Here is a 15,433-nt window from a genome sequence, read left to right on the forward strand (position 1 = left end):
TATGGTTTTACTTAGAAATTAATATGATTTAATGGAACATGCGTCATTTCGCATTTATTGCTTTACTGATAATGTGATCCAATAGAAAGATGTTGTTTATCACTTGTATTTTTTCCAGGACCCTGTTTCATGAAACTTGATATCAATAACGAGTTACAAGCTACTGTTATAAGTTACTGAAGTCATGGAATTTGATCGGCCGAGAGCAAATTTGTCATAGGAATTTAGCAGTCGTTTTCTAGATAACATAATATGGAACGGGCTCCTAGTCTCCCTAAGCTCGTGTTTACTCTGCTCCCTAACACGGTCCACCCCGGATATCTCATCCAACCCACCCCATGACATGTCTATAAAGGTTCTAAGACAATTATCCCCTGGTCAGTCACCCTCGGAAAATTACCCCCCCCCGAGGACAATCACCCTCCCTGAAACAAAATTAAAAACCAACTTACTATTAGGGTGGCCTTTAATGAACAGGGAGTAATTTTCGGGGGGGGGGGGGTCGGGAGATGGGGCCATAATTTTCCTCAGCGGATGGTTTTTCTTGGGGTTATTGTCCTTTGGGGTAGTTTTATGTTGGGTAATGTTCCGGGGATTATTGTTCAAGTGGTAATTGTCCTGAAACGGTATTATCTATAGAGAGTTCATTGGGTTACGGACTGTTTTCAAGTTAACCTTGATATGGCGCTGTGCAAATTCATCTTTTCAGTAAAGACGTTTAATATCTCATTGGGTTCATGGACCTATCATTGCATTCATGTATATCACGTATGCCTAGTCTTATTGTTATTTTATTTAATTGTATATTATATTAAATATTCGGCATCAAATGTGGTGGACTGAATTATACGCATTGATGATGGATAAAAGCAAGATGCATACATGAACACATAACTAGTTTATAACGACAAAATATAAGATCATACAAGTGGTAATAATAACATAGTATTTCAACGCTATTTTACTTTATTTCATGAATTTTGATCATTAACAAGCATTTCAATCCAACCATTTTGCTAGTAAATATGGTGATATATCCATGTTTATCCTCGACTTTTCTTTCCATTGGCAAATCCTCACAGTACCCCAAATTATTGAGTACATCAAAAGTGCCCCTTTTACTTCAGCTAAGAGTACCATTTTTTTTTTATAGGTGCCCGCTCCAAATTCTTATTAGTGCCCCTTACTGCCTCTGTTACTTGCCTCTATTCTAATCTGAAAAGTGCCCCTTTTAATGTGACGAGTGCCCCTTTCCACCTCTGATAAGGGCCCCTCTTATTTTGACACGGCGTGTCCTTTTTCCTTTATAAGATCACCTTCCCCTTTTCATCAATGCCCCTTTTCACCACTGATAAATGCCCCTATTACAAACTGATGCGTGCCCCTTTTGCTTCGCAAGCTCCTTTTCAATTATTATTAGTATCCTGTTTTGCATTTCTGGTGAGTGCCCCTTTTCAGGTGCTGAAGCGCTGATTTTAACCTCTGATAATTGTCCATTTTACTTTGACAGTTGCTCTTTTCCTTTTCTAAGTGTAATGTTATCTTTTGATAAGTGCCCCCATACTCACCCCATAATGTGTGCCCCTAATTTAAAGCGACTACGAGCAGATATTTCTTTAATTTCCCTCAAAGCTCATAATTTGATCGCGCTTAGAACCTCGCCAGGGTTGGGTCTTTCCCCTTCCTCGCTCGCTTCGTAAATGAACATTCAGACCATCACATGCAACTGCAATGTATAATTCTTAAAGGACAAGTCCACTCCAATTATCACTTACTCTCAAAAGAAGCAGAAACATCAGACAAACCACTCAAAAAGGTTTAAGCAAAATCGGATAACTAAGAAGAAAGTTAAAATTTTTAATGACATGAAAAACTTTGAAAATCGCAAGACACATTGACAATTCACTTTGAGTCTGTGACGTCATTGCCTCGCTATCCACTAATTTTTTTTATTTTTTATATTGATGATACATATTTCCCATTTCCCTCCTAGGAATCTTATTTCCTCACACCAGCATCCAAGTTATACTGAGAGTAATATGTTTTTGTTGGATGCACTAATATCGAGGAATTTTAAAAAAGTTGAATCCTGTATTGTATTGTTTTTATTAAACTTCATTGATGTACATTAACATTCTGTTTATAAACATGTAAATCAATTTACAATGCAGTGTAACAAATCAATTTTCTGTTTTGAAACATACATAATTATCATATAAATCAATTTACAATGTAATGTAACAAATCAATATTCTGTTTGTAAACATATATATCATATATATAGCGCTTAAGGACTTCGGTGGTAAGCGCTTTATAAGTAACGTTTTTATTATTATTATTATTATAAATCAGTTACCAATGCACTGTTTATAGCAAAACAGAAGGAAAATTATATCCAGAAGAAACATTGAGTTTCGATACTATTCATATATAAAAATCAATGATTATGAACATAGTTATGGTGTGTAAATAACTTTAAAAGATAGTTTTTATAACCCCATGTTCTCAGTAAACACACACATATGTGTAATACCCAACATTCAAATGTATATTGAACAGGTTTGTAACTTCAAACTCAAAACGGAAATTATATCAATTGAAATGTATAATGCATTAGGCCTATTCGGTCAAAACATAACAAATCATGATTTTGAGCAAAAATTGCGCGTGGCATCCACCCGTATCTCATTCCATAGTATTTTTGCAAGATTTTTAGCATGAATGCCATTCATCACCCTGGAATACCATGAAATATTTTTCTAGAGCCTTTTTGATGTTTGGCTGGTCTACTTTTTGTATTGAATACGAATTTCAACGAAATATAATGAACTTGCATGTATTTATATTTTGTGTAGTGAACGACAAAGTGGTAACAATAATTGAATAGATATATATTAGTTATAGTTAATACAAGTCGAACTAGTAGGTAGAGGGATGTAGCCTATCCATCTTCACAAGACGACAGTGCCTCTAATTAGAATGCCCCACCCCAGACATAGATGGATGTAATGGCTTCTCCCCCCCCCTTCCCCAGGGTAGGATGAAGGGTACTTTTGCAGAAAAACACGATTTTCTCGAAAAATCTGAGTAAAAGCAATAACGATGAAAACAATTAGATCTATTAAAGGTGAAAGTGTGAACAGTGCAATATGCGCGCTACACATTTTGTGTGTGCGTGTACAAAAGTTTTGTGTGTTCTCCAGATTTGTAAAAGTTTTTTTAATAAATATAAGTACACAATATGTACAAGTGACTTATACATTATGTTTATGTATAAGCAATTAAGTAAAACAAATGACCTGTATCTACTTCACTTAGGACAATTTATGTATAAGTATTCAAAAAAGACACTTCCACATATATTTGATGCCATGTTCCCACTAAGTCGGTCATTTCATGATTACCCAACTAGACGGTCAAACGAGTTTCACCTTCCACTCTTTAGAACTTTATTAGCGAAGAAGTCTTTTATGTATGATGGTCCTAGATTTTGGAATTCTCTAAGTGAAAGTATTAAAAATAGTCCATCCCTAAATTCTTTCAAGAAAAATCTAAAAACATTTTTGCTCAAATCTTATAGTAATATACAAGAATAATCTGATAACAGTTGGTAATCATCTTAATTTTTCATTTAGTTCTTCATAATCTGCTCGATTAATTTAATATTTATTTGGTCTTATGATCTTACCTTCCCAAAATTAACATTATAACTTACCTTTTCCGGTCATGATTTGTCCTGCTTCTTCTTCTTCTTCTTCCTTCCCCCTTTTCCCCTTTCCTTCTTTCCTTCTTATCTGTTTTACTTCTCCTTGTTCGTTTCGTGTTTGTAAATTGTATGTTGTCTTAAAATATTGTCTTGTGTTTTCTTAAGTCTTCGTAGGCAAAACTTGAAACGTTTGTATTTTTTTTTTCTGGGGGATCCACAACCTACAAGCACTGCTTTTTAGTGGATCCCCCCCCCCATTTCCTCAGATATTAAGAAATTCTTGTAATTATTTCATTATGTGCAAAGTTTATTTGTATAGTTTCTTGGAAAAATGAATTATGTATGAAATCAAATGTAATATCTTTATTTACCTTTCTGTTGAAAATGAAATAAATATGAGTATGAATATGCATATGAATATGAATAATATTAAAAACGTTTATTTATTCTATTCAATTGTATGTTATTGTTTGTATTACACATTTGGAGGAATAAAATGAAATTACTATTACAAAAAAAGAAAGAAAAAAGGGCTCTGTATGTATTGCGAATGGATCTGTGACGATCGTCACTAAAGCGACCGGATGAATGTTCAATAAGTCGACTGTGGCGGGAAAAAAGTTAAGATAAAACGTGTGTTCAGACATAGGTATGTAGGCCACACACACGCACACACGCACGCACGCACACATGCACACACATATATTATATGTACAACGATGTACAATTTTGTGTAAACGGCCACTTATTACATTATAATCTCGGAATCTGTATAGGGTGGGGAGCCTGTCACTGTCTCTTTCTGGATCAACATTAGTTGTATAGAGGGCATCTGTTCTTCCAGAACTTAGAAATAATCGTCGAATTGGCTGCCAAGAAGTTCTTGACTACGGATCCAGAGGATACTGCCTCTACGACTGTGTGCGTGCACAATAAACTGAGGGTCCGCACAAATCCAGCACCTAGGACTAGCGTCTTCCACCCAACAGAAGCTGCACGCCAGCCTGTACGACCTGCCGCAACATTGGTGATTCGGAACAAGGCGCCGTTGCAGAGGAACGATGAGGTGCCTCCCTGTGGAACCCGCTGGTCTGAATGGCCATCTTGAGCCGAAATCGTAAGTCCTCTTTGGTCTGGTACTCTGGTATATCCAAGGACAGAAATCCTCTGCAGGTCATCACCTCTGGCATGAGAGTGCCGGGTTCGGGGAACTTGTTCGGCACTACAGGATCACGGTATTTGTCAGCCATGTTGTTCAATCGTCTCACAGGGAAGCGAACAAAGCCACCAACAGGAACATGGTCAGCACCTGTCAGGAACTCTGCAAGAAGCGATTAAAACAATATCATGTGCTTTTTATAAAGCTTAAAACATGTACGATGTCTCCAAGCGCTTAACAATTAACTTTAATAATATGAAAAGTATACTACTCCGAAACCTGTATAAAGACCTCTCAAGAGAGACGATAAAAGTGGTCTTTATACAGTGTGAGTCAAAAAAAAGTTTACACCTAGAAAATTGCAAGTTATTTTTAAAATCATCTATGAACAGTAAATTAGTATACATCTTATGAAAGAGGGTTTTTATCCCGAATCATTTAGTATCATTTTGTGTGGTATGTGTTCACGCTTGGATGAACAGGAGGCATTGTTTGCGAGAGTGCAAAAATCGACTTGCGCCAAAGTTGCTTATGTGATGTTTGAATAAAACAATTAGGATTTGGGTAATAATTCGGTCATTGCAGATCCAAATAACATCTCTAACAACACATATCAAATATCGAATATCAAATATCAACCAACATTAATTGTGCGCGCGTGTGTATGTGACTTTGCTTGATTGCTTCTGCCAAAAGCATAAGCATTCCATTTCATTTGATACATTCAATTCATTCTCTCACTCCGCTAATCCCAACGTAAAACATACTGCAGGCATCACTTTGGCGCAAGTCATGTTTGCACTCTCGCAAACAATGCCTCCTATTTATCCAAGCGTGGACACATACCCCACAAAAATAATACCGAATTATTTGGGATAAAACACTCGTTCATAACGTGTATAATAACTTACGGTTCATAGATGATTTTTAAAATAATAAGCAATTTTCTAGGTGTAAACTTTATTTTGACTCACACTGTATTAAAGCAGGTGGTCTTTATGCGCAGGTTCTCTTAGTACATGTGTCAATGCTTGCAATGTGTTTTAATTTGTTGTTTATTTTATTTCATTTTATTTATTTATTTTTTTTAATTTTTTTATATGTGATCACTATTAAAGATAAAGTTGAGTTCTGGTTATGCGATTGCATGGTAAAAAAAACGTTGTGGAATCGATCAAAAAAAGTTGATAGAGGAGAAGGGAGAAATAGGTAGGTAGACGTTTTGTTTTCGTTATTTCTTACTGAGGAATTGTCTCTTGTCATTTTCCTCGAATTCATCAAACACTTTCCAGAACATCTTGATGACCGGGTGGTCCTCGGAGTAGGGAAATTGGTACACGGCACTCTGCAAGGTAATCGGTAAGTACATGAAACGTTTATTTGTAAGTATGATTTATAAATCTCACCTATTTCTGTAGGTGTGATCGCCCCTAATATGAGGGCATTTGAAGAGCAATCCTGTCTTTGTATATATAGGGAATATATCTACTACGATATTCTTTCAAACTGTCATAAGAGGAATGAGAAACCTCACCAATAACTTTTCAAGAGACAGAAACAACCAGGCGAGTACGCAGGGGGGGGGGGGGGTCGAACCCCCTCAAATTTATTTTGTGTGCGTGTTTTGGAGGAAAATCCCCCCCCCCCCTCATTTCGGGACCAAAAAAAAAAAAAAAAAAAAAAAAAAAAAAAATGTGCTCTTACCTTCCCCTCTGCCCCTTTAAAAAAAAAAACCTTCAAAAAAATTCTTGCGTACGCGCCTGAAAACAACCATTACAAAATCTTACCAATTTGAAAGCGTTCCAGTCCAATTCCTCACCCAAGATGACGTCTCTCAGATCTTCTGCTTTGAAGATATCTTTCATGAGAGGTGTCATGGAGGCTATTCGGTTGAATCCTTTGGTAAAGGCTGCAAGCTGAGGAATGGCTAACCGCTTGGTCATCATCTCCTTGATGTACAGTTCCCTATTACACCGAAAAACAAAAGTAGCCTTCATGAATTTTTTTGAATTCGATTCAGTATACCTAGTAACTTTTTTTTATCTCTATTTCTTTTTTCATCTCTATTTCTTTTTTCATCAGCAAGAACATGAAGAATGCATGTACATAACATTATTTTATATTTTTAAAAATACAATTCAACGCTTTATTTCGAAAAACATAGAGTACAATGATGCACATGCTGCAGCTAAAAAGCTGAAATGTATATGTTTACAAGTATTGAGGATACTATAAATAGAAATAACTATCCATTCACAAAACATACTTACATAATCGTACAATGAAACCATGACAGATAAAATACTGGTTAATATGTAAATTGGGCTATCCGGCTGTGAATGTTGTACTCTTTACATGATTCGTAACTTTAACTCTCTACTAAACCCTTTGCCCAACCCTAAATATAAACCTAAAAATCTAGTTGCAACCTTAACCCTAGTCCAGAATGTAGCCTATTTAATTTTGATCTCCACCACACTAACGCTATCACCAGCCGATGATGGCGTGATCACTAAATTAGGACGCCCGGCGAAAAAATAGGGCTGGTGCGCATACTTATGATTTTGTTGATAACGCCATCTTCGACGGCTTGAATCAAGTGTGTAGGGAATATATAAAGGGCAGGGCAGATTCTGGACTACTTTATCCCCAACTCTTTATCTTTGACGAACTAAAGCCTTGTCGCTGGAGAACCACTTGTATTTACAAATGTTCATTTTTTTCCAAGGTTAATAATTCCGAAGGTTTATCATTCATAGGAAAAAAAAAACGTTTTATGTTGGAATCATGAACCCTATTCAATTTTTTGAAATAGAAATTTTCGGAATTATTGACCTTCGGAGTATTACGTGTTCGGAACTACTTTAAATCTCGGACTTACAAATTTTCCTTCGTGACGGGGACATTCTCGTCTCCTGGCCGGAGTTCTTCGAAGTCTAAATCCAGGGCTTCCACGTCCTCCGCCCCCATTTCACGAAGCTTAAAGAGTTGTTTGACAAACTCTTGGTCTATTTTCTCCAGATCAGACGCTTCAGGGTCTCTATCGAGTGATTAATAAATTCATTGTGAAATATAGGGTGACAAAGTTAAATAAATTATGTAATATTTTGTTCTTAAATTTCCCCCTTACGTCTGTACTTACCAACACTTTAGTCTCAACGATTATACATGGATACGAGTTATGATGTCGTAACGAACGCGACAAGTTTGGTACCAAGACAATTATCTTGCACGTGAAAACAAATTAAAAATCATAATCCACACAAATTGCAAATGAAAAGTAAAATATTCAATGATCTGTAGCTCATGTTTCAATGTTTGCGAAAAAATATATCTTGAAATATATACCAAATTTCATCAATTGGATAATAAATCTTTCCCCCTCTAAAAAAAACAAAATGAATACAATTTTACCCGTTATTGGATGGGATTCATGAAAAGAAAAACTGATTTTTCTTTTCTTCAGTAACTAACCGAATATTAGGGGAAATGTGTTTACAAATTTGGTTGAATTTACCCACTGTATGCAGAATGTTACCCAACGATTTTTGAGAATACATGCATATATCGGATTCAGCCAGTTCCATCTGCCTGCGACCGGTTCATACCTGTTTGAAAGCAGCTTCTCGTAAAGCTGCTCAGGGAAAGGTACGGTAGTAACAGCTCCATTGAAGATTAAGAGGGCAAAGAGGAGACCGATCTTCTCCAAGGTGCTATAATCCAGATACTCCTGCAAGAATACCAAATATAACAAATTATGTATAAACCATAGGATTGTCAAAACAATGTGAGTGGACCCGAGGAACTAAGAGGTAGAAGAAGAAGAGGAAGAAGGAGGAGGAAAAAAGAACAACTAGGAACAAAACAAAGCGAATAAAAAGGAAAGATAAGGTTTACTTGGGGAAAAAATAAGAAGATGTATAAAAAAAAGAAGAAGAAAAAGAATAAGAAAAGGAGGAAGAATAGAACTAAAAGGAAACAACTAAGAATACTAGTGGGGCGATTAGAAAAGGAAGAAGGAGTAGAGGAAGATGATGAATAAGAAGAAAAAGGAAAATAAAGAAGAGGAAGACCAGTGGAAGAAATAGAAGAGGAAGAAGGGGTAGAAGGAAAAAAAAGAAGAAGAAGATGATGAATACGAAAGTTTCCGATATCAAGAGAGAGTCTTATTTTTTAGCTGCAATGTTATACCCGCTGTGTGCATTTATGTTATGAGCTGTGCCATTTAGGGGTTCCTAATGAATTTTATGTTTAGTTGTGATAATGAGGAGAAAATGTATTCTAATTGAATCCAACGAATTCCGCATTGGAAGTTATTTATCTCCTTTACAAAATATCCAACGCTATTAAAGTAAAATGTGTTTCTGTTAATACTTGGATTATTTGACTTTTGATACAACACTTTTCTAGAGTATGAACTACTTACACGAATTAAAACTAAAGGAAAGGGGTTGTACGACCCCGGGGTACGACACTGTACATCCTACAGTACCCGAGTCCTGAACTTTAAACCCTGGACCAAAAACTATACCTAACCTTACATAACCTAAAATACAATTACAGCCCTATACCTGACATATAACGCAATATGAAACTTCTGACAATGTACTTCTAGAAATGACCCCCAAATATCCGCAGATCATTTAACTCTGAAATGACTGGGGGGGGGGGGGGGCTGATTTAGACCCCCTCCTCTATTTTCGCGATTTCTTGGTAATGCTAAAATATTTTACGGTGTCACTTCATGGCTTTTTTCTTAGAGTCTTAGGCTCTTTTTGAAACGGGAAAAACAGAGAAAAACAAAGAAAAATACAATTTGTTTAAAAACTGTGCAATATTGTAGATCTCATGGACATCTATCACCATGCCACATTTGGAGTCAACCGGAGTTTCCGTTGCCGAGAAAGGTTCAAAATAGTCTTATTAGGGTTATTTGTATATGATCTGCAAAAAGGACATCTACCACATTCATTAATGAATTACTTTGCTTTAATGAATCACATGTATAGAACAAGAGGGGGAGAACATTTAATGCTACGATTATCTAAATTTAGTACGACACGTGGGACTTTTTCAATTTCTTTCATTGGAGCAAAGCTGTAGAATTAATTTCCCATACATATAAGAGAAGAAAAAAACAAGATCATCATTTCGTCAAAATCTCAGAATTAAACTCCTAAGCAGAGATGAATCATAAGGATCAAATGATATGATATTAAGACAAAATAAATGTTAATATGAATTTGCATACAGTTTTAGAAACTCGGAGAACTAATCCCGACTAGCACTCGTGCTAACTTTTGGTTCGCCCTTTAACAACATTTTAAGTTGTTAAGTTTAAAAATATCCTTTATTTGAATCACTTATAGGTTATTGGAACTCTGTGAATTTCAATTCCAGCCACAAATCTCTACGTATTATTAAGTTATAACTAATTCACATGTTTGATATGACATGATGATTAACCTTATTTTTACATGTGGTTTAACTATGGATATTTGCTTTTTCATTGTAACCCATATACATGGATATGTATACGACATGTTATTTTTGTTACCCACTTTAATACAATTGTAACATTGTGTTATGTTGTTGTTGTTAATAAATTCAAATTCAAATTAATTCAAATTCAAAATGGAGAAGTCCCGCTTTGTGTATTTTAGAATAATCACTGCCAAAGCGATGGGGTGCTTCATTGTTTGCCTTCTTGAAAGGCACCTCTTTCCATAGAATGTACGGTTGATGAATAAACGAATACTAATTATCTTACTTTCATGAGCAATTTTTTAAATGTTTTTTTTAAACAAAACAATCTTTATCTTCCCATGCGCAGATTGAATCTCCGAAGCGGCTTATTGTAACCAAAAGCCTAACACTATAGCCCGAATTCACAAAGAAGGTTTGTCGACAAACCTAGGTTAATGTGCGTCATATGACGCGTTTCGACGCGTTTCAAACCAAGGTTCGTACACCTTGCTTTGAAACGCATCGAAACGCGCCATATGACCTAGGTATGTCGACAAACCTCCTTTGTGAATTTGGGCCACTATCTCCGACGAAACTATGACATGAGCTGAACTGTCGCGCGAGTAAATATGTCAGGCATAATACACAAGTAAGATATCAACTATTTCAATACCGGGTTAAACCACACGTCTGAGGAGACAGCCTGGTCATCAATCTTCCGAAATATGTGAATCTCTGGGTCCAACAAGGCGGAGAACAGGCGATGAAAGAAGTCCTGCAGAAATATAATCGAAGCATAATTGTTATTCATTTTAAAGGATTATGGGCAAACCCGAGATGAATTTTTCCCCGTATGTCACAGGCTTTATATATCTTTACTTAAATATAATAATCTATTATATCACATTATAGTATTAGGTTAATAATGGTTTGAAAGCTTTCATCTGTTCCAACATGAAGTGGAAAGACAGATTTTATGTAAAATTCCGTTCAAAACATTCCGTTGTTGAATCGATCAGCCTAATCTTCGATGGAGCTGTTACTACCGTGCCTTTCCCTGAGCAGCTTTACGAGAAGCTGCTTTCAAACAGGTATGAACTGGTCGCAGCAGATGAAACTGGATGAATCCGGTATATATGGATATGCTCTCAGGAAACCCGCCGCGGTTTTGCTGCATTATATCTGAACGAGGCCGAACTATTCAGCATGTTCGTGCTATTATATTTACCTTACTGGGGCCCCCAAAATCTACCGCAGATTCCCCTTCGAAGTTTACTTCCAACGGTTTGAGCCAGATGGAGTCTGAATCCGAATATCCCCAGTATTTCTCGACATTTTTTATCGCCGACTGCACGATATTGTGTCGCTCCACATGGAACTGAAGACATGTTGGAATGATGGGTAACCGAGCTTTAGGGTACCACTTTGCATATATCGTCTTGTTAATCCGTCGCCTGATGGTGTTCTCGCGGTCTGCCTTCATCATGTCTCGCTCCTGTGGCACAAGGAAGAAGAAAAAACGCTACAAAAATAAACATACGATAACAAAATATAAAAACGGACACACAAACAGCACAAATATAAATACAATAAAACCGAATAAAAGACCATGAAATGTTATTAACTGAAAATCTACCATAATATCATAAAAATAGCATAATAAAAACATTTTGTTTTGTTTTTGTTAAATTAACACATTAATTAATTAAGGAAAACGATAATAAACTGAATACTTACAGAATCTTTTAAAGGAAATTTAACTTTTTATCTGCTTCGGTCACCTAATGGGACGAAAGCGAGGCGCCACAGTCGACTTAATTCGTCGCATGTTTAATGTGTATTATACATTCAAAATAAGGTGGCAGTCAACGGCTTCAGGACCCAGCGACCATTCTGTGTTGATTTTGTTTCTGCCTATGTTTGTTTTTTGTTAACCAAATTATGAATACTTTGGCTAATTTCTAATGATTGAAGATGGGATATACAGTGCGGGACTGGTATAAATATTTGAGAGCGTGTTGTGGGTCGTGTAGGGGGCGACCCCCTCGACATAATAATATTGTTTAATGTGTTAGCAGTTGTGTTATTGGAATTCAGTGCATTGAGGCAGACATCTGAATTGTGAAGAATAGTGGATCTCACATGAAGAAAAAAAAAAAAAACTTCATTGGTTGAGGTGATCCTGACATGTGGTTTTAGTCTTTACCGACCGATATGAAATGTTATTTAACTGAACCCATCTTTTACAAATGGGCAAGTCGAGACTACTATGTCCGATATATGTCCGCGTATATTGTTGTGTATCTGATCCTTGTATGAAGTAAGGCATGATGGCTTTTTGGTAGAGTAGTGGTCTCGCAACCGGCAGGTCCCGGGTCCGAAACCAAGTTGATGCGCTAGTGCCCTTTGGTAAGGCATTAATCCTCATTTCAAAATACTTCGGTGAGGACTTTAAGCCGTCGGTCCCCTGGTTTCTTACTTACAAGCATATACATGCTTTCTTAGCAGTCAGATAAAGAAAAAAAACAACCCCAAGAGATAATATCGGATCAAACATGAAGTCAAAATCTTCAAAGCTCCAGAATTTTAGTAATACGTGGGGCATCTAAAGACCAAATACCTTGACTTACCGAAACGTATAAGTACAGTATCTTACCATGATCAGAACAGCTTCAAGAGAAACGAACTTCCATTTTGTTCTGACATTGAGCAGAAAAGGTACGTCAAGCCAAGTGAAGGCCTATTTATAATTATACAAAAATGTATATGATTAAAATGCAAATCACTTTCTCATTCTATAAACCACAAGGTTCAACGCAACATCAAAACATTACTAAACATGCTAAAGCTGACCACAAAACTTGGTATTTATACGTGACACAACATTTCGTTTGCAAAATATATTTTTGGACAGCGAACCAGTTAAATCTTCTTAGGGTACGTTTATGCTTAATTTAGAAGGCAGAATGAGCTATTTAAAACGCTCATCGTAAACGCTCATCGTCAACGCTCATCGTAATCGCAGTTTCACGGTGTACTGTTTATGCTCACCTTTCTGGCTCCTCCAGGCATGATTCTTGCTCAGAGCCAGAATCATGCTTGGAGGAGCCAGAGATGTGCAGTGCAGAGTATGCACTGCGCATGCTACGTTGGCCCCATTAAAACGCGTTTACAAATGATTGTGCGTTTATGGGTACGTCTATGCCCAGTTTTGAAGGCAGAATGAGCGATTTGAAACGCTCATCGTAATCGCACTTCCACTGTGTACTGTTTATGCTCACTTCTCTGGCTCCTCCATGCAGAAGTGCAGTGCAGTGTTTGCAGCTGGATTCGCACACCTGCACTGCGCATGCTACGTTGACCCCATTTAAACGCGTTTACAAATGATTGTGCGTTTATGCTTCCCCAGAAACGCCGATCGTAAACGCACCTTTTTGTGAGTTTACGATCGGCGATTACGATCGCCTTTTTTCGCTGATTCTACAAAAATGAGAAAGGACGCAAAAGCGTTTTTAACTAAACGTGTAACAGATGCCTCATTCTGGCCAGAAAAAGTTGAGCATAAACGCACCATATATAAGTGAAAAGAAGACCCGTTGTGAGGCAATTGGAAAATGTAGGCTATGTAGTACATGCATGTTATATTATATTAGGGCGTATACGGATACCTGCCCCCTGGACAACCACCCCCAGTCAACAACCCCTAGGACAGCTACCCCTAGGGCAAGTACCCCCCTATGTCAACCACCCCCAGTCAACAACCCCTAGGACAACTACCCCTAGGGCAAGTACCCCCTAGGTCAACCACCCTCTAAGACGACTAACCCCTAGGACAAATCCACCCGGACAACCACTACCTGGCCAACTAACCCCGGACAACTACCATGAGGGATAGTTGTCCGGGGGTAGGTGTCCTAGAGGATGGTTGTCGTGAGGGGTAGTTGTCTGGGGGGCAGTTGTCCTAGGGGGTAGTTGTCTGGCTTTGTTATCCGGGGGTGCATGTCCAGGGGGAAGGTGTTCTAGAACCTGTGTGTCCGGATGCTTAACAAACATTTATCGGATCAAACATGAAGTCAAAATCTTCAAAGCTCCAGAATTTTAGTAATACGTGGGGCATCTAAAGGTCAAATACCTTGACTTACCGAAACGTATAAGTACAGTATCTTACCATGATCAGAACAGCTTCAAGAGGAACGAACTTCCATTTTGTTCTGACATTGAGCAGAAAAGGTACGTCAAGCCAAGAGAAGGCCTATTTATAATTATACAAAAATGTATATGATTAAAATGAAAATCACTTTCTCATTCTATAAACCACAAGGTTCAACGCAACATCAAAACAGCAATAACTGACCACAAAACTTGGTATTTATACGTGACACAACATTTCGTTTGCAACATATATTTTTGGACAGCGAACCAGTTAAATCTTCCTAGGGTACGTTTATGCTTAATTTAGAAGGCAGAATGAGCGATTTAAAACGCTCATCGTAAACGCTCATCGTCAACGCTCATCGTAATCGCAGTTTCACGGTGTACTGTTTATGCTCACCTTTCTGGCTCCTCCAGGCATGATTCGTGCTCAGAGCCAGAATCATGCTTGGAGGAGCCAGAGATGTGCAGTGCAGAGTATGCACTGCGCATGCTACGTTGGCCCCATTAAAACGCGTTTACAAATGATTGTGCGTTTATGGGTACGTCTATGCCCAGTTTTGAAGGCAGAATGAGCGATTTGAAACGCTCATCGTAATCGCAGTTCTACTGTGTACTGTTTATGCTCACTTCTCTGGCTCCTCCAGGCAGAAGTGCAGTGCAGAGTTTGCAGCCGGACAACTACCATGAGGGATAGTTGTCCGGGGGTAGGTGTCCTAGAGGATGGTTGTCGTAAGGGGTAGTTGTCTGGGGGGCAGTTGTCCTAGGGGGTAGTTGTCTGGGTTTGTTATCCGGGGGTGCATGTCCAGGGGGAAGGTGTCCTAGAACCTGTGTGTCCGGATGCTTAACAAACATTTACCGAAATGTATGCATCAATTAGCCCAAACGATCATAACATTATTCTTCAAATTGCCGTTTAAAATCTTCTCTGTCCGTAAACACAACCTGTC

General features: G+C 37.7%; 1 protein-coding gene across 1 annotated transcript; it reads right to left on the reverse strand.

The window, feature by feature from the left end:
• Positions 1-4,387: 4,387 nt before the first annotated feature.
• LOC105445585 (probable E3 ubiquitin-protein ligase HERC3) lies at positions 4,388-13,232 on the reverse strand. The gene is made up of 8 exons (XM_030983136.1): positions 12,988-13,232; positions 11,560-11,826; positions 11,005-11,106; positions 8,474-8,595; positions 7,747-7,905; positions 6,653-6,830; positions 6,108-6,210; positions 4,388-5,027 (listed from the first exon to the last, which is right to left on the reverse strand). Exons 1-8 carry the CDS (start codon positions 12,988-12,990, stop codon positions 4,675-4,677), a joined length of 1,287 nt encoding a protein of 428 aa, XP_030838996.1. The 5' UTR covers positions 12,991-13,232; the 3' UTR covers positions 4,388-4,674.
• Positions 13,233-15,433: the final 2,201 nt, after the last annotated feature.

This window comes from Strongylocentrotus purpuratus, unplaced genomic scaffold, assembly GCF_000002235.5.
Source record: "Strongylocentrotus purpuratus isolate Spur 01 unplaced genomic scaffold, Spur_5.0 spur5_scaffold_13, whole genome shotgun sequence".
NCBI classification, from domain to species: domain Eukaryota; kingdom Metazoa; phylum Echinodermata; class Echinoidea; order Camarodonta; family Strongylocentrotidae; genus Strongylocentrotus; species Strongylocentrotus purpuratus.